Below are 18,316 nucleotides of genomic sequence, written 5' to 3' on the forward strand. Positions count from 1 at the left end.
AAACTAAAAAAATAAAATGGAAACAGACCCATAAATGCAAAGAACAGGCTGATAGTCACTAAAGGATGGGGGTTATGGGAACGGAAAAATAAACTGCGAATCATACATCTAATAAGACAGGGGCATCAAACTCATTTTTACCAGGGGCCACATAAGCCTCATGGCTGCCTTCAAAGGGCCAAATGTGATTTTAGAACTGTGTAAATGTAGCTACTCCTTAACTAAGGGCAAGGAGCTCAGCGCTGCCATTGGGTAGAAATAAGGTGCCAGGCCAGATAAAACAAAGTGGAAAGCCAGATTTGGACCTTGGGCCTTGTATTTGCCACCTGTGTGATAAGGGGTTAATATAAAAGAGGTAAGTGATTAAGCACTGCTCAAAATATTATTCATAAACTGCTCATAGTGTTGTCATATTTCAGTAGCTTTGCTTTTAGTCTGTCCACCTGGCTTTATCACCTGGATATGGAAAAGCAAAAAGCAAAAAAAAATATGACCACTCATTCTCTGGTTGGTTTGAGCACTGAAGTCTGTTAACAACAACTTCCTGCACACACAACTGGTTCAACCTGCAGGCAGTGGGCAGGGCGCCTGCAGGCCACTCACAAGGCTTGTTATTTCCTAACACTGGCCAGACAGAGGGCTACTGCAAAGGGCTTGGTTCCCTAGACTTTTGTAAGAACCCCCATGGTGTGCAGCACACTTGCACAAACACACAGAATTAGAACAACTAATCCCGAACTTTATATCGAACCACAATAGACACCAAAAAGCCAAAGGAATTTTGAGAGGAAACAAAGTGGGAAGTATCACATGCCCTGATATCAAACCATACTACAATAGTAAAGCTACAATACTCGAAACAGCATGGTATGGGCATTAAAATAAATACACAGATCAATGGAAACTAAATAGAGAGAACGGAAATAAATTCTCACTAATATATTGAATTAATCTTTGACAAAGGAGGCAAGGATATACACTGGGGTAGAGGCTGGCTCTTCAACCACTGGTGTTGGGAAAACTTGAGACGCATTTTTAAAAACAGGTGGGCCGCATTCCAGCACCACATACAAGGCTCACCTCCTCGAAGACGTTCTTGCGGAAGTCGAGCTCCTCCTGCAGGCTCTGACAGCGGTTCTCCAGGTCCACGCGCATCAGTGTCTCCTTTTCCAGCTGCTTCTTGGCCACTGCATGACCATCCTCTGCCTGGGATGTGCAGGAAAACACGCTGAGGGAACTGTCTGCTGCACTCGTGCCCTGGGTCGAGTCTGTCTACTATACTCATCTGTCTGGCTCTTCATGCCCAGGGATCTCCTTAAATACACAAATTCATGCCCATGGCATGACCCTTGGCCACCCTGGCCCCACACATATGCATCAGCTGGAGGCCTCCTGTCTCCAGACTAGGGCGTTTCCAGGGCTCACCTTGGCCAGCTGGGCCCGAAGATCAGTCACATCGCTCTCGAGGCTTCGCTTATCACTGAGCGCAGCAGCCAGCTCCGCCTCACTCCGGTGGAACAGGGACTCCAGGTCCTTCACTCGGCCCTGGGCCACTGTTAGCTCACCATCCTTCTTCTTATAGCTGAAAGTCAAAAGCAGAGGTTAGCTGGGAGCAGCTATACAGCTGGAGCCCAGGGAGGTCCAAGCACAAGTTCACTTCTGCCTCTGAGCAGGCCCTTTTAACTCTTAAGGCTCAACTTATCTCCTGCTCTAAGGGAGCCTCACCTGTCAGCACAAGAAATGACCCTTCCCCAAACCTGCCCTGCACCATGAGGACTCTGTCAACCTACAAATACAGGTGTTCAAGGAACCCTCAGGCACTGGTTTTATGTCGTTTTCTGAGGGTTTGTTTTTTTTTTATCATAAAAAGGATCATTTAGCCCCGGCTAGTGTGACTCAGGGGCTTGAGTGCCGGCCTGCAAACCAAAGGGTCACTGGTTTGATTTCCAGTCAGGGCACATGCCATGGTTGGAAGCCTGGTCCCCAGTTGGGGGCATACAAAAAATGACCACACACTGATTGATGTTTCTCTTCCTCTCTTTCTGCATCCCTTCCCCTTTCTCTAAAAATAAATAAATAAAATCTAAAAAATTAACGTATAATTTATTAAAGTTACAAATTCTGGCCTTGGAAAAGTGAATCTCCTATGTAAACTGTGTAAACTATTTCACACAGGATGCCCGAGTACTCTAATAGACAATTATCTCCAATATCAAATATTTAAGATGCCAAATGGATTCTTTAACATACAACTCTTTAAACAGCATGAACTTTAGGCTCTTACATATTTCTGAATGCAATTCTAACTCTTCTTGGGGTTCAAAGCTTACCCACTTTCCCCCCAAGAAACCAACTAGGCCATCTCCAACAACTGTGGCCACACCCAGGGTCTCCCTCTCGGCACTGGGGACACTGGGGCTGGGTCATTCTGTGGGACCGTCCTGTTCGCTGTGGGAAGTTAAGCAACACCCCAGCAGAGATGAGCACAAATGTCTCTGGACATCACCCAGCATTCCCAGGCGGGGGGGGGGGGGGGCAGGGGGGGCAGTCACCCTGGGTAAGAACCACAGAGGACACTGCTTAAGCTCATGTGAACTGCAGTGGCACCAAGACCAGTGACTTCAGCCTGGAGAACGCTGTCCTCACACCAGAGACACACCTGAGAACAGCCCTGCCCATATGAAGCAGAGAAGACAGTAAAATGCTGCCTGTCAGTCGTGAGTCTGTTGTAAGCACAGATGAAGCAGGAAAGAGAGATGGGGACTGAGCATGTGCCAGGTAGGAGTTGCAGGAGGAAACCCTGGGAATGCACCAGGTCCAGTATTTCCAGCAGAAGAGGGTTCAGGCCCAGGAAATAGAAGTGCAAAGGTCCTGGGGTGAGCTGTGCCCAGCAAGTTCAACAAGGCCAGTGTAACAAGAACAGAGAATCAGGAGATATGGAAAATTCCTAAACAACTTTATCCAATTTTAGGGTTCTACAGAACTACACAGAATGATCCAGAAAGCAAGGATTCGGCAGCTATCACTGGCATGTTTGGCTGTGTCTTAAGAGCCGCAAGGTGTTAAACTAGATTCCTCACCTGCATAACTAATACCTGGAGTATTATGTGGGGAAATCTGGCCTATTCATTGGGCCCTCCACATAGCTGCCCGCCATTTTACCATCATGGGGACGTGGTGACATGTTTGTCAGGAAAAGAAAAGCACTACATGTTGTAATGGCCATTAGTAGTGGAAACATAGGGACAGCCATTAGGCATCTGCAGTTCCTGAGACTGGGTAATAAATAAACCTCCGGGAACAGTTGGGTTCAAAAAAAAAAAAGAAAAATTCTAGCCAAATAAGGTAACTAACCAGGGCCCGCCAGCAGCAATACCCACCAATTAGAGAGACCCTCGCCGTTTTCAATTTAGCAACCTAGCTAATAGCTAACCGCCACATCTGCTTCTGTAAGCCCGCATTCGCTTGCTCTGCCCTATAAAAACCCCGTAGTTTGTAAGCCACGTGCGGCTTCCATGTTGTAGCTCTGAGAAGCTACCTGACTCCCCAGGGGGGAAGGAAGCCCGCCCCTGCGCAGGTAAAAACTTTTGGCCAATAAATACCATCATAAGCTCTAAGTTTCTGGATGTCTGATTTCTCGCCCATCGAATGCAACAGTGGTGACATGTTTGTCAGGAAAAGAAAAGCACTACATGTGACATACTGGGAAGGTCACCTCATTTGGAGTTATAGCCCACACACCGCCCTGCCCTGGAAGGACTTGGAGACAAGGAACAGGAAGTCAGGCAACTGAGAAGTGCCTGCAGACCCATAAATGCCAAGGCCAAAGACCAGAAAAAGAAAAGGCCCCAGGCCCACAGATGGGGGCCTGAAATTAACAAGTCACGCCCCAGGACTTCCGCCAAGATGGAGGCATAGGTGGATGTGCCGTGCCTTCTCACACAACCAAGATTAGAGAAAACTATATATTAGCAACAGAAAACACAGCCAGAACACGGAAAATTGAACTTTTCGGAAGTCCGTTAACAACAAATTCTTCAGCCTGACCGGTAAGGGGCGAAACCAGCGGCTGGTGAAGCAGGGTTGCACAGGAAAACTCGGTCAGACTCACGGAATCCAGGCGCAGGGTTGGACCTAGTGAGCGACCGAGCCAGCGACCAGGAGAACGACTGCGGGGGAGACAGCGTGGGGGAGACAGCAGGGGAGCGGTGCTGCGTGTTGACTGAGGCCGCGCATTTGTGCGCGGGTGGACAGGCAAGGGAGTGGGCGGTTGGACCGGGCTGGCAGGTCCCCACGGCAAGCGGCAGTGGAGGGCGCCTCCATTCCCCTGCTCTGACCCCACCTCCACATACCCCAGCGACTCTGAGTGGCCCGGCCCAGGTGAACCACCTAAGGCACTGCTCCTCAGCTCCCAGCTGTGAGAAGCGGCAGAGGGGGTCGCCATTTCCCTGCTCTGGCCACGCCCCCACATACAGCGTCACAACCCAGCGACCTGGGAATCCAAGGCGCCCATTCTCACTTAAAGGGCCCGAACAGACCAAGAATGGCGCAGGAGGATCTCAGAGCCCCAGAGCCAATAGATCTAAGCGATGAAGAAATAGCAAAACTCACAGACGCACAGTTTAAAACATTGGTGATCAGGATCCTCACAGAACTAGTTGATTATACCGACAAATTAGACAAATATATGAAGGCGAAACTAATTGAAATGAATGGAATTGCACAGGACACCAATAGCAATGAAAAGGAAACTGGGACTCAAATCAATGGAGTGGACCAGAAGAAAGCAAATAATGGCCAAACAGAAAAGAGTGAAGAAGTAAGAATTCAAAGAAATGAGGAGAGTCTTAGGAACCTCCAGGACATCTTGAAACGCTCCAACATCCGAATTATAGGGGTACCAGAAGGGGGAAAGGCACAGCCACCAGTGGAAAACTTATTTGAACAAATAATAAAGGAGAATTTCCACAAGCTGGCAAAGGAAATAGATTTCCAGGAAATCCAGGAAGCTCAGAGCGTCCCAAAGAAGTTGGACCCAAGAAGGAACACACCAAGGCACATCATAATTACATTAGCCAAGATTAAAATGAGGGAGAGAATCCTAGAAGCAGCAAGAGCTAAGGGGACAGTCACCTATAAAGGAGTCCCCATCAGACTGTCAGCGGATTTCTCAAAAGAGACCTTACAGGCAAGAAGGGGCTGGAAAGAGGTATTCCAAGTCATGAAATCTAAAGACCTACATCCAAGATTGCTCTATCCAGCAAAACTTTCATTTAAAATGGAAGGACAGATAAAGTGCTTCTCAGATAAGATCAAATTCAAGGAGTTCATCATCACCAAGCCCTTATTATATGAAATGTTAAAGGGACTTATCTAAGAAAAAGAAGTTAAAGAAACATGAACAGTGAAAGGACAACAAACTCACAGTTATTAACAACCACACCTAAAACGAAAGCAAACTAAAAGGACAGCTAGATCAGGAGTGGAAACATAGAAATGAAGATCTCAAGGAGGGTTAGCAACAGGGGAGAGGGAGGAGAAGGGGGGAGAAGGTACAGAAAATAAGTAACATAGACAGTAGATAGAAAATAGATGGGGGGGCAGAATAGCATGGGAAATATAGAATCTAAAGGACTTGAGACACATGGTCATAAACTAAAGGGGGGGTAATGGTGGGGATGAGGGGTAGGGTGGAGGGGAATAAAGGGGGAATAGAACAACTGTAACAGCATAATCAATAAAAAAATTAAAAAAACAAAACAAAACAAAAAAACAAGTCACGCCCCAGGCCCAGAACCAGGTGAGTCCTGCTTACAAGTTAAGGGAAATGACCATCTTGACAATGGGCAGAGCTGTCACCCAAAGAAGCTGTCACAGAGCAATGGGACCAGTCTAACTAAGCCATCACAGTCACTGGGACACGGCATCACAGAGGACATCAGTAACTCAGGAGAGGAAGAGGCTTGCTACACTGAAAGAACCTCATTGCTGTCTAACTGTGTCCACTCTTAGTTTAAATTACAAGGGTGAGCCGTGGCTGGTGTGGCTCAGTAGGTTGAGTGCTGGCCTGTGAAACAAAGGGTCGCTGGTTCGATCCCCAGTCAGGACACATGCCTGGGTTACAGGCCAGGTGCCCAGTAGGAGACACGTGAGAGACAACCACACACTGATATATCTCTCCCTATTTCACCTTCCCTTTTCATCTCTCTAAAGATAAATAAATAGCCCTGGCTGGTGTAGCTCAGTGGATTGAGCGCAGGTCTGTGAACCAGAGGATCGCGGTTCAATTCCCAGTCAGGGCACATGCCTGGGTTGCAAGCCAGTTCCCTGCAGGCCATTTCCCAGCAGGGGACGCACTAGAGGCAACCATACATTGATGTTTCTCTCCCTCTCTCCTTCCCCTCTAAAGATAAATAAATAAATAAATAAATAAATAAATAAATAAATAAATAAATAAATGAGATTGAACACAGGATCTTCAAAAAAAAGATAAATAAATAAAAATCTTTTTAAAAAAATGGTGGAAAGACGTCATGCGCCAGATTGGCCATAGCAACTCCATCTGGGTGGAGGTTCAGGGACACTTTTGCATTTCTACTTTCTCAACAGCAAGCATCTATGACTCTGATGAACAGGAAAAACACGATTTCTCAGCCCAGACCAGGAACGACAGCCGGAAGGCCAACTCTGAGCTCCAGTCCGTAACAATGTATAGACATTAACTCCTCAGTTGTAACAACAAGCCTCACTCACTAATACCAGATGTTGACAATGGGGAAACCCAAGAGGGGATTTTCCAAAGTGAATCTTCTACTCACTTTCCTGTAAACCTAAAACTACTAAAAAAAAACAACAACCTCAAACAGACAAAAAAAATCCTCTATTATTTTTTAAGTCTATTAATTAAAAAATGCTGTAAATATGAAATATGAAGGTGGCTGTTAGAACTACAAGAGGGACTCGGAACCAGGGTCCAGGCCTCAGTCCTGGTCACTGTCAAGCTCAGGGACCTGGGACAAGTCCCCGACCCAGTGCCTCAGGTTCCCCCTCCAAAATGGAGATGGTGGCAGTCCGGCCATGCTAGGGTCACTGTGAGGATGAAAGGAGGTCACGTCTGAACTTGGTATTGCTCATAGCATCCCCTTTGCTATTTAATTATTTAAAATACTTTATTAGCCCTGGCTGGTATGGCTCAGTGGATTGAGTGCCGACCTGAGAACCAAAGGGTTGCTGGTTGGATTCCCAGTCAGGGCACATGCCTGGGTTATGAGCCAGGTCCCCGGTGGGGAACATGTGAGAGGCAACCATACATTGAGGTTTCTCTTCCTCTCTTTCTCCCTTCCCCTCTGTCTAGAAATAAATAAATAAGTTTAATAAATAAATAAAATACTTCATTATTTCTGCTACTATCATCACCACCACCACTTTGTTCTCCAAATTTTCAGAGCCTTTGAGCCATGGGCAGGCAAAAGACCACACTTTGTGAATAAGAAAACAGGCTTAGCCCTAAGGTCGCCTGGCTGCAACAGGTCCATTTGGGGTGAGGGTGGGGTTGGGGGGAAACTTGGCCCCAAAGTTTCCCAGGGTGGGGACCCTAAGAGGAGGCACCGAGGACAAAGGCCACTTCACCCAACTTGAGGCAGCAGGTTAGGGCCTCCGGAGGCCCCAGGGACAGGGGTTTGGCCCACCAGTGCCTCCCAAATCCAGAACAGAGGAGGGTGGCGGTGGGCCCTTGGGGAGGGCTCTGTGGCCTGAAGGAGGAGGTGGTCCTGGCACTACCAGCTCCTAGATTCACTCCCAGGAAAGCTGCATGGGTTCAAAACCCTCCTTGGGCCAAATTACATTGAGCGGGTAGGAATAAAGGTGGTTAGGGGAAAGCTAGCAGGCCAGGCCCCAGAGGCCGCCCCCACCCACCTAGCAGCCAGGGCGCTGCAACCACCGGCCTCCCAGAACCCACGGGGCCGGCTCCCAGCTCTGCCCGAGTAGGGGCCTCCCACCTGGACACAGCTTCCGAGGGTCTCTGGGTGTTTCTCAAAATGACTCCACCACATGGGGGGTTGACAAGCCTCTGCCTCACCTTACACACACCACAGCCCTGGAATTGGGGCGACATCACGCCAGCTGCACCCCCTACCTTTTGTTGGACTCTTCCACCTCGGACTTCAGCTTCCCTATTTCGATCTGCAGCTGGGCGCGTTCTCGGGCCGTCTCATCCAGCACTCTGCGGGCGTCGGCCAGCTCCGATTCATACAGCATCTTGATGCCACTTACCTGGGGAGACGGCAAGGGCCACGTGAGGAAAACCCCTGCGACAGCAGGTGTCCCAGGCTGGCGTGCCTTGAGACACAGCTCCTACTAACCCCAGAAGCCTCTCAACCAGCTCAGCCCCACCAACCCTGGGAGACCCCAGGCTGCCTGACCTGCCCCTGTCACTTGTTCCCTGCCAGGTGACACCCAGCAATTAAGCACACAACTCCTATTTCCCATCAGCCTCCTTGTCCCATGTGTCAACACGTGGAGGTGCACATGTTTACAAATAGCTGGGAACAAACCAGGACAGTGAGACATGACCTCATCCCCGTGGGACAGCTAGAACGACAAAAAGACAGACGGTAACAAGTGCTACGAGCCCCCACTCCTGGGTGGTGGGAATGGACAATGATGAAGCCGCTGAGGAAGGCGGTCTGGCACTTGCTGAGATGGTTAAACCGAGAGTAAAAACAAAACTGTCAATGTCACTGCCAGGTATCAACCCAGGAGAAATAACGTTTACCAAAAAACCTGTACATGTGTGTTCACAGCAGCATGATTCCCACCCAGGAAGTGAAAACAACACAGATATATATCCTTTGACAGATGATGGATACACAAATGTGGTCCCTTCACACATGAAATATCACTCAGCCATGAAAAGAGGAGATGACACTCACTGCAGTGCGGATGGACCTTGAACACATGATGCTCAGGGAGAGAAGCCAGACACAAAAGGCCACACAGTGTGTGATTCCATTTAGGTGACGTGGCCAGAACAAGCAACTCCATTGAGAAGGGAAGTGAGTTACGGCTGTCAGGGGCCAAGGAGGGGATGGGAAGTGACCGCCAAAGGGAACAGGGTTTCTATTGGGGTGACAGAATGTTCTGGACTTAGCTCCAGCTGGTGTGGCTGATGTGGCTGAGTAGGTTGAGTAGCAGACTGCGAAGCAAAGGGTCGCCAGTTTGATTCCCAGTCAGGGCACATGCCTGGGTTGCAGGCCAGGTCCCCAGTAGGGGGCACTCGAGAGGCAACCACACATTGATGTTTCTCTCCCTCTCTCCCTCCCTTCCCCTCTCTAAAAAGAAATAAATAAAATGTTAAATAATAATAAAAAAATGTTCTGGACTTAGTAGTGATGACAGCACACTCTAAATATATAAAAACCACTAAACTGCAGAGTTTAATCAGCTGGACTGTATCAGACGGAAGTTCATAAATATGAACTCTATCATATTTATATCTCAATAAAGCCATTAGGACTCCACATGGTGCTTACAAGAGAAGGCAGACAGGACAACAAGCAGACCCACTCGGGACAGCTGGTGTAGACAGCTGCCCCACGTGCCACAAAGCTACAGGACACCAGCGAGCATTTGCGCTGTGGCTCGGGGTCGGCTCAGATCCTGAGAGGCCCCTGATCAGGAGTTTAGGGGAGCTGCCGAGGACTTGTCACTTGGGAGGGTGACCAATGGTCTTGGTTTGCATGGTACCACAGGGTTTCCTGGATGTGGGGTTTTCCAGGGTGAAAACCGGAATGTCCTGGGCAACTCTGGACAAGGTGGGACTTAACGCCCAGTCTGAAATGCCTACCTCCCACCTTCCCAGGCCTGGTTGTCCCACCTCACTCTGGTACCTCCCAGACCCATCAACCCACAGGGTGGGACACAGGCTCCTGGCCCCATGTCACAGAGGGGGAAACTGAGGCACAGAACAATAAACTGCCCTCTCCTGACCTGTGAAAATATGGACCAGAGCAGGTGGGCTGGGGGGCAATCCCGAGAGCACGCGGTGCAGGGGCAGAGACAAGGCCGGCTCCTTCTGTGCTCTGGCCACTCCCAGCACCCCCCCCCCCCACACATGGCAAGGGCCTTCCCTCCCATAAAGGTAGTCACTTTGGGCCACCCTTACCGATTCCGCCTTCTAGGAACCACCTTCCAGGACAAACCATGAATTCACAAAAAGCCACTGGCTCCACTATTCGAAGACACTGGGCTCCTGTGACATGCCTGTCCTTGCCCTGTCTCCTGCCATCTCCACTTCAGGACACCCGACTTCCACTGCCCTGAGGGAGGGGTGCAGATGAGGTCTCCTCCCCGCACTGCAGGCCTTCAGGGGCCCTTTCTCCCGCACCCTTGCCTCCCCAACAGGAGGGTCTCAGGGCTACAGAGACACAACAGTAAAACAGGTTAGAGCTCAGGCAAAAGGGAAAACCTGGCTGTAAACGTTTTTGTTTTTTTTTTCCGTTTTGTTTGTTTTGATCCTCATCTAAAGGCACTTTTTTCACTGCTTTTTAGAGAGACAGGAAGAAAGAGAGAAACATCAATGCAAGAGAGAAGCATCACTCAGTTGCCTCCTGTACGCACCTGGACTGGGGATTGCACGCATCCGGATGGGGGACCGAATCCACAACCCAGGCATGTGCCTAGACCGGGAATGGAACCTGCAACCTTTTGGTTACGGAACAGCAGCACTCTTGGCTTTAAGTTTTTGATATTTTGTTCACCATGGACTTTTTGCATGGACTTTTTCACCATGGACTTTAATTCCAATTTTTAAAAATACTTCCTTAAAATATTACTTCATCCCACTCCCAGACAGACCATGTGAAGAAGACCAGAAGACCCCAACAGAGGGGCATCTAACAATTCCTACCCCACCCTCCTCACAACAGCCCAGGGAGAGAAAATTGAGGAAAGTGTCAGAAATGTCACACCTGAAGGGGTCCAAAGAAATGTGACACCTGACATGCAGGACCCTGGATGGAGTCCTGGGACCTCAGGGAAGAACTACAGAAACCCAAACAAAGTGTGGGTGTCAGTTAAAGATGATGTACTGGCATTTTTAAGGTGGGTATGAGAAACACTAATGTAAGATGTTAACAGCAAAAATGGGGTTGGGGTACACAGGGACTCTGTTCCACCCTGGCTGGGCTTTTTTTTTTTTTTTTGGTAAATCCAAAACTGGCCTAAAACTAAGGTTGAGTAATTAAAAATATATACCACCCATCTCCATGACTGAGACTTTGCATTGCCCGTTAACTTCCATGCCCAAAATGAGTGCCCCGATTGCAGGCCCTGCTCCAAGGTCCTGGCTCGCCTCAGTGTCCTGTAGAAAGCACTTCTACTTGTGGAATTCCTAAGGCAGTGATCTCTATCAGGTCTGCAAACTTGGACCTGCGGGCTAAAGCTCCAGTCCATTGCCTCTCTTTGTCTAGCCTACAAGTCCAGGATGGTTTTCACATTTTTAAATAGCTGAAGACAAAAAAAAAAAAAAAGAAGAAGAAAGCTACTTTGTGACACAGGCAATTACATGAACCCCCCTTTCAGGCTGTATAAAGCTTTACTGGCACACGGCCAGACCCACTCGGCTGGGTTGTCCTGGCAGCCTGCCCACCAGAAAGGCCCAGCTCAGTGGTCACAGCTGAGCCCAGCCGGCCCAGGGCTGAGAATGACTCTGGCCCCCTTCAGAAAACATCTGCTGACCCTGGTCTACAGCATTGGGACAATTTGGGAAATTCTTGTCTAGAGAAAGACAAACAGACAACCCCGAAGACTCTCAGACCACTGACAGGTGCTCTCCTGGCAGGCGCCCACTTTTCTGCACCTGTGACCAACGCTGCGGCCTCACTGCGGAAGCCCGGGCACCACAGAGAGAGAGACAACAGGGGCCTTTTTTCACGGCTTGCACAAGTGCCAAACATGAGAAACCCTGACAAATGTGTGAGCACGTGTTGGCTGGGGTGGGGTGTGCGTGTGTGTGGACGGATAACCCGAGTTGGCCTTTTCCCGCTGCCTGTGTCCCCGCAGGGATGAAACCACAGCTCTGCAGGTAAAAGCCAAACATGGGCTCTTGAGCGTAGGCACAAGGCCCATCATCCCAAGTGGCAGCTCCTCCTCCCAAGCTCCAGGAGCCGGCCCCTAACCCCTCTGGTCCATTTGGGGAGCACCACCCACCCCCTCCTGGCAGCAACAGGACACCTGGGCAGGTAAGAGAAAAGAAACTGAAGCTGAGAGGAACTTAACACCAGGCTGGGGAGGCTCCCTGAAGAACCACCCTCCCAAACAGGTCCTTCTCAAACAGAAATGTGGCTGCCCAGCCCCCACCTTCCAGAACCCCTCTAGTGGTATCTTCAGTGGCTGTTCACCCAGTGACACACACTCGGCCAAGAGTATCAAACTGAAGTCCAAAGGGAAAGGCCTGGAATGCACGCATGGCCAGGTCTGCGGACCGGCGAGCGTGAAGGAGTGTCTGTGGCCCAAATAGTCAAGATGGGCACCCATCAAGGGGAGCAGGGAGCTTCAGTTTTACCTTGGGCACCTGAATTGCTTGGGTACACTTCTAACATTTTAAATGGCATCTTCAAAGAGTTCTTTAAGTGGCCTCTCAGCCCGGACACTACAGGCACTTGGGGCCACCCCAGGCACTGGGAGGTGCCAAGCAGCATCCCTGGCTCCACCCACTCGATGGCAGGAGTACTCCCAGTAATAACAACCAGAAATGTCCCCAGATATTGCCCAGTGTCCCCTGTTGGACAGGATCACCCCAGTGAGATGACACCATACAGGTAACAGGCACACTCCTCAGCGTGACACATCCACACCTCTCCTAGCACAGCCACCTTCCCAGGCCCCACTGGGGCAGTGGACTCACTGCCCACTTCCCACCAGCCTGAGCTGAGGCTGCTGCCCACCTAATGCCTCAGCCTAGCCCCTCACAGCCTGAAGCCTGGGCCCCAAGGCCATTTGCAGGTCACTGCCTCTTTACATCCCACTGACCACCTCACACTGGCTGCTCCAGGTCCCCGAGGATGACCAACTGGCTCCCTCCACTGACCAGCGTTTATCACCTCACCTCCTAAGCAGCAGAGAACAAGCTGGATGAAACTCCCTGGCTCCAGCTGTGAACACATCTGTCACAACCTAGACTGCTAACCCCTCTGTGGGGGCCGGCTTAACCCCCACAAGTAGCCCTTGCTCCCAGGTGTTTTATGTTAGCTTGCATTCCAGCAAGCCTCAGCAGCTGAGACATAAGCCACACCCAGACAGACAGGGGTCAGGACTATGCCCTCCACAGAGCCCACTAGGTTCAGTGCCCTCAAAAGTCAGTGTGGAGTCTCACCCCATTTGCAGGTGGGACAACTTGGGGGTGAGGGATGAGACAAGAAACCAGCTCATGTATGAGGTGCTGACCAGCCCCGCAGGGAGAAATTGGGCTGGCAACCTGAGGTCCCTTGCCCTGCTAAGGAAGGTAGCCAATATCTGGGTGGGACAATTCTAGTCCCACTGAACAGAAAACAAAACTGAGGCTCCAACGGGCTGAATGACCTGCCCAAGGTCACACAGACTAAAAGCAGAGTTTGGACACCAAGTTTGAATCCAATCCCCAGCAACTTAGAACACCACCACCAACCACCAGATGGTCTCCCCCCCAACACCCAAGCTCTGCTTTCTGAGGGAGTCCCTGTCCCCACAACTGTTAAACAGGGACAACAGAACCTAGAACCCAGACAAGTGCTTCCACTGGGAACCTGTCCTGTATTCTATTCTCCTTCTTTTACAAAACGAACATTAACTCATCTTGGCTCCACAAATAAGCCCAAACAGTGAGTATTATTATTTCCACTTTACAGAAGAGGTAGTGAGACCCAAGGTCACACAGAGGACAAGCAACTCCCAGAAATGACCCCTCCAGCTCCTCTCTTCACTTAAGTCTGTCATTTGGCCCATGCTCCCACTGAGGAAGGTGAGGCTCTGTGGGAAAGGATCTGGCTTTCCCACTATGCCCACGAGGGAAGCAAGACGCACTCCCCTCTTACTCTGGGGAACCACCCTTGCGTTGGGACAGGACACACGGGAGGTAGAAAAGGAGGGGTGGGTTTGGGTAGGCCACCACAGTCCCCAGCCTGGGACAGACCCCACTGAAGAACTCCGCCCCACCAACAGACCCCTACATCCTCTTAGGTGGAGGAGGTTTACCCGGCGCCTTCGCCCTCAGTCTGCAGTGAAGCCCACTGGTTCTCCAAGACCTCAGGACTCCTCCTTCCCTCACATCCTGTTGGGGGGCAGGGGGGCAGGGGGCAGGGGGCAGGGGGTCGGGGCCTACCTGGCTCACGCTCAAGAGTCATCAGTCTGCAGGGCCAAACGAGGACCTCCTAAATTTCTCGCCTGACGCCCCCGCCCCCAGACATCAGACCCCTCCCCTAAGACCCCACTCCAGGCCTGGGTAGGAGATGGCGCCTACTGACCAACCCCCACCCCCCTCCGAGTTCCCCAGGACTCATCACAGGACCCTTGCAAAATTCGACGGAGAAGTGACCACGTGAATCGCCTAGGGACCCTCCCGCCCCTCCTCAGGGCCCCTCAAGAGAGCCTGAGTGTCCCCATCTTCTCGGAGACCAAAAAACCGCCCTCAAATCTTCTCCCAGGACGCCCGAAAACCCAAACACGACCTGAGAGACTCCCCACAACCTTTAGGGGCGGAGTCTCGCCTGGCTCACACCCCCTCCACTCAAGGGATCCCAGATTTCCTCGAATCCCTGGGTGGACAGGGCTTGCCCCATCTCCACCTGTCGCACGGTGGGGCCCCCAGATCCCCTGGGGAGCCCTCAGAGAATGGTTCTGCCCAAAACTGCACCCCTAGGGGATACCCAAAAACCCCTCGAGGGGCGGGGCCCTCCCCGGCATGCACACTTAGCTCAGGAACCCCCAAGTCCCCTTGGGGCCTGTCGGTGGACCCCCCCCCCCAAGGCCGGGGCCGTACCTACCTCGCGCGTGGTCACCTCCTCCCGCTCGGAGATCTTGAGGAGGAGCCGGTCGTTCTCCAGCTCCAACGCGCGGACTCGGTCGATGTAGTGCGCCAGGCGGTCATTGAGCTCGCGCAGCTCCTCTTTCTCCTGCAACCTCGACAGGCGTGTGGGCGATAGTGGCGTGGCGGACCCGCCCACACGGCCGGCCAGCGGCGTGGCCATGGTGATGGCGGTAGTGGTAGTAGCGGTGGTGGCGGTGGTGGCGGCGGTTCAGGCCCCGGGCGGCTCCGAATGGCAGCCGCGGCTCGGCGGGCTCATTCAATCCGCGCCGCCGACAAAGATGGCGCCCGCCGCCCGCTGCCGCCGACTCAAGGCAGACTGGGATTTGTAGTCCGGCTGAGCGCCTCGCGGGGGATGCTGGGAGCTGTAGTTCTGGCAGGGTTGGCAGTGGGGCAAGTCCAGCTCCATTTCCCTGGGTGTTACTAGTTATTCATTAAACAGCTAGTGGGAGGTGCGAAGTCCAGAGCCAAACCTTTGGGCTTCAAAATCCCCACTCTGTCACAGTGTGGCACTGGGTTTCTTTACAGTGTCTCAGTTTCCCGACTCGTATCACCTATCTATCTCTTATTGTGGTGAAGAACACTTAAAAACATGCTCAGTGATCTCTCACTTATACCTGGAATCTGAAAATAGTTAAAAAATTAAAAACTAAGCTCATAGATACAGAAAACAGATGGGGGTGGACACAAAATGGATGAAGGGGTCACAAACTTCCAGTTATAAAATAAATAAGTCATGAGGACATGATGTATATAGCAAGGGGCTATGATTAACAATACTTTGTATTTGAAAGTTGCTAAGAAAGTAGATCTTTAAAGTTCTCACCACAAGAAATAAAATGCAACTATGTATGGCTGTTAACTAGACAAAGTGTGATCATTTCCCAATATACACAAATATCGAATCACTAGGTTGTACACCTGCAACTAAGGTTATACCGTTATATTCGATCCAGAAAAAATACGTTCCATGAAAGAAACCAGACACAAAGGCCACATACTGTATGATTCCACTTATATAAAATGTCCAAAAGAGAGGCAAGTTGATACCGTAGGGTCGGGCACGGCGCACATTCAGGTCCCATCCGTGGTGTGTGTGTGGGGGGGCAGCATCTGTGCACACACACACACTCGCTGCTCGATGCCACAGCACTGTCCCCACCTCCTGCTGGGACAACGCAACCAGTCTCCAGGCACAGCCCCGAGTCACCTGGGGGCCAAACCCCCGCCAGTCGAGAACCCCTTCGTTTCTGCTGTCCTGGAACTTGCCAGGTGTTCTCTGCCAGAACCCCTCCCCTCAACGCACCGCCCCCCAGGGCACCAGGCTCCGCCTCCCTCAGGGACACCCCCCCACCCCAGCCATCCGCTCTGGGAAGGGCCCTCACTGTCCTGAACACCGAAGCAGAGGGCTGGGCGTGAGACACCAAAATTACTTGGTGTCTGTGGACCCACTGTTTCTCTCCAGTAGGTAGAAATATAAAATATTTAAGACTGTTGGTGTTTAAATCAAAATATGAATTTATAGCCCTGGCTGGTGTAGCTCAGTGAATTGAGCACGGGCTGTGAACCAAAGGGTCGTGGGTTTGATTCCCAGTCAGGGCACGTGCCTGGGTTGTGGGCCATATTCCCAGTGGAGGCCACACGAGAGGCAACCACACACTGATGTTTCTCTCTCTTTCTCCCTCCCTCCCCTCCTCTAAAAATAAATAAATAAATATCTTTTCTAAAAGATATTAATTTAAAAATACATACATACATACACAAGTAAATAAATAAATTTATAAGTGATGCTACAGGAGGCAGGGCCAGAGGGGAGAATATAATTCAGGTTTGGGGGCGTCATGGGCTCACCTTTCTCAACCTTCACCCCCCAGATGGAGCTGCTGTGCCACTCGCCCGCCCCCGAGGCTCTGCAGGGCCCCCTGCCGCCCACCGCGCTGGCCCCTCTTGGCACCTGCGCTCCCATCCCGGCTGCGCGGACAGGCCTGGGCCCCTTTTCCCCTCTGCTGGGTCTGGCCCCCTCACTCCCGCGGCTGCTCGCTCAGCCCCGGTCCGCGGCCCCCGCCCCCCGCGAGACCCCCGAGGACGGCACTTCAAGTCCCAGAAAGCCTCGCGCTTCCCGCGGGCGGGGCCGGCCCCCCCCTCCGCGACCGCGGTTTCGGAGGCGTTGGCAATTTTCAAATTTTGGCGCTGAGCGGGCGGGGCTGCGGCGGCTGCAGCGGTGCCCCCACCCCCGCCCCTCCCCGGGACCCCCGAGGTCTGGGGCCCTGGCGCGGCCGCACCCGGGACGGGGACCGAGGCCCCGGAGTTGGTGCCGCCTTTCTTTGTGCAGGGAACCTGTCCCGGGATCCGAGCAGGGGCGCGGGGCGGGTACCGGGGTCTGCGACCCGCTGACCCCTGGGCTCTAGAAAGTCACCGACCGACCGCGTCCGCGCTGGGGGCGGCGGGCGAGGAGGCCGCGAGCCCAGGACCGGCCCCGGCGGCCCGGCCCCCGCCTTCCGCACCTCCCCGCCCGCGCCCCGCGCCTCCCCGCCCCGCTACGAGCGGGACTCGGGCGCCAGATTTTTCAAAATCTCAAGGTAACGGCTGCCGCTGGCGCCCGGCCCGGACGGCGAGCCCGGACCCTGAATTCCGGAGCCTGGATCGGGTTTCTCGTATTCTCGAGCGTAGGTTGGAGGTGCGGAGCTGACGGGGAAGCCGGAGTCTGGGGTCCCGAGTTCCGGGGCCCGCAGTGGGCGGATTCTGGAACGCAGATTCCCGCGCCTGGAAGCCGAACGTGGAATCCAGCATCAGGCTTCGGGACCCCGGGGCTGGGACGCTGTAATCCCGAGTGAAATTTTCAAGGCAGGTGGTTCCAACACTACCTGTGTTGGACAGCTTTTTGTTAAGTGAATAAACAGAATAATGACATCGATAAATTTTGATTGATCATCTCGTGTCCTAGCACAGGGAGTACATCAGAGTCCAAAACAGAGACCCTGCTCTTGGGGCGCTGACGTGGGCAGAGTAGGGCACAGAACAAACAAGTGCAAGACATGGTCTGTTGGAAAGTGGTAAGTGTGGAGAAAGAAAGGTTAATAACAGGGCTTGGGATATATGGGGTAGGCCCTGCATTTTTAACTAGGGGGCCTCTTCGAGGAGGTGGTAGTTGAGCGAGGACTAGGACAGAAGGCAGAGATGAACCAGTGGATATGTGGGGAGAAAGCCTTCCAGAGGAAGGGACCAGCCAGTGCAAAGTCAGGTTCTTGGCGTGGTGGA

General features: G+C 52.0%; 1 protein-coding gene across 3 annotated transcripts in view; it reads right to left on the bottom strand.

The window, feature by feature from the left end:
- The window catches only part of LMNB2 (lamin B2), a 26,018-nt gene extending 10,646 nt beyond the window's left edge, over positions 1–15,372 (bottom strand). The window contains exons 1-4 of one of the 3 annotated variants that reach the window (XM_037137655.2): positions 15,018–15,372; positions 8,135–8,271; positions 1,426–1,582; positions 1,081–1,206 (exon numbers count right to left, since the gene is read on the bottom strand). In XM_037137655.2, the coding sequence (XP_036993550.2) occupies positions 1,081–1,206; positions 1,426–1,582; positions 8,135–8,271; positions 15,018–15,221 (624 nt within the window). In that variant the 5' untranslated portion in view covers positions 15,222–15,372. The remainder of the gene's footprint in view (positions 1–1,080; positions 1,207–1,425; positions 1,583–8,134; positions 8,272–15,017) is intronic. The other 2 variants (XM_037137665.2, XM_037137660.2) reach the window with 2 other exon arrangements.
- Positions 15,373–18,316: the final 2,944 nt, after the last annotated feature.

Source organism: Artibeus jamaicensis, unplaced genomic scaffold (genome assembly GCF_021234435.1).
Source record: "Artibeus jamaicensis isolate MK-2021 breed Jamaican fruit bat unplaced genomic scaffold, CSHL_Jam_final scaffold_537, whole genome shotgun sequence".
Lineage (NCBI taxonomy): Eukaryota > Metazoa > Chordata > Mammalia > Chiroptera > Phyllostomidae > Artibeus > Artibeus jamaicensis.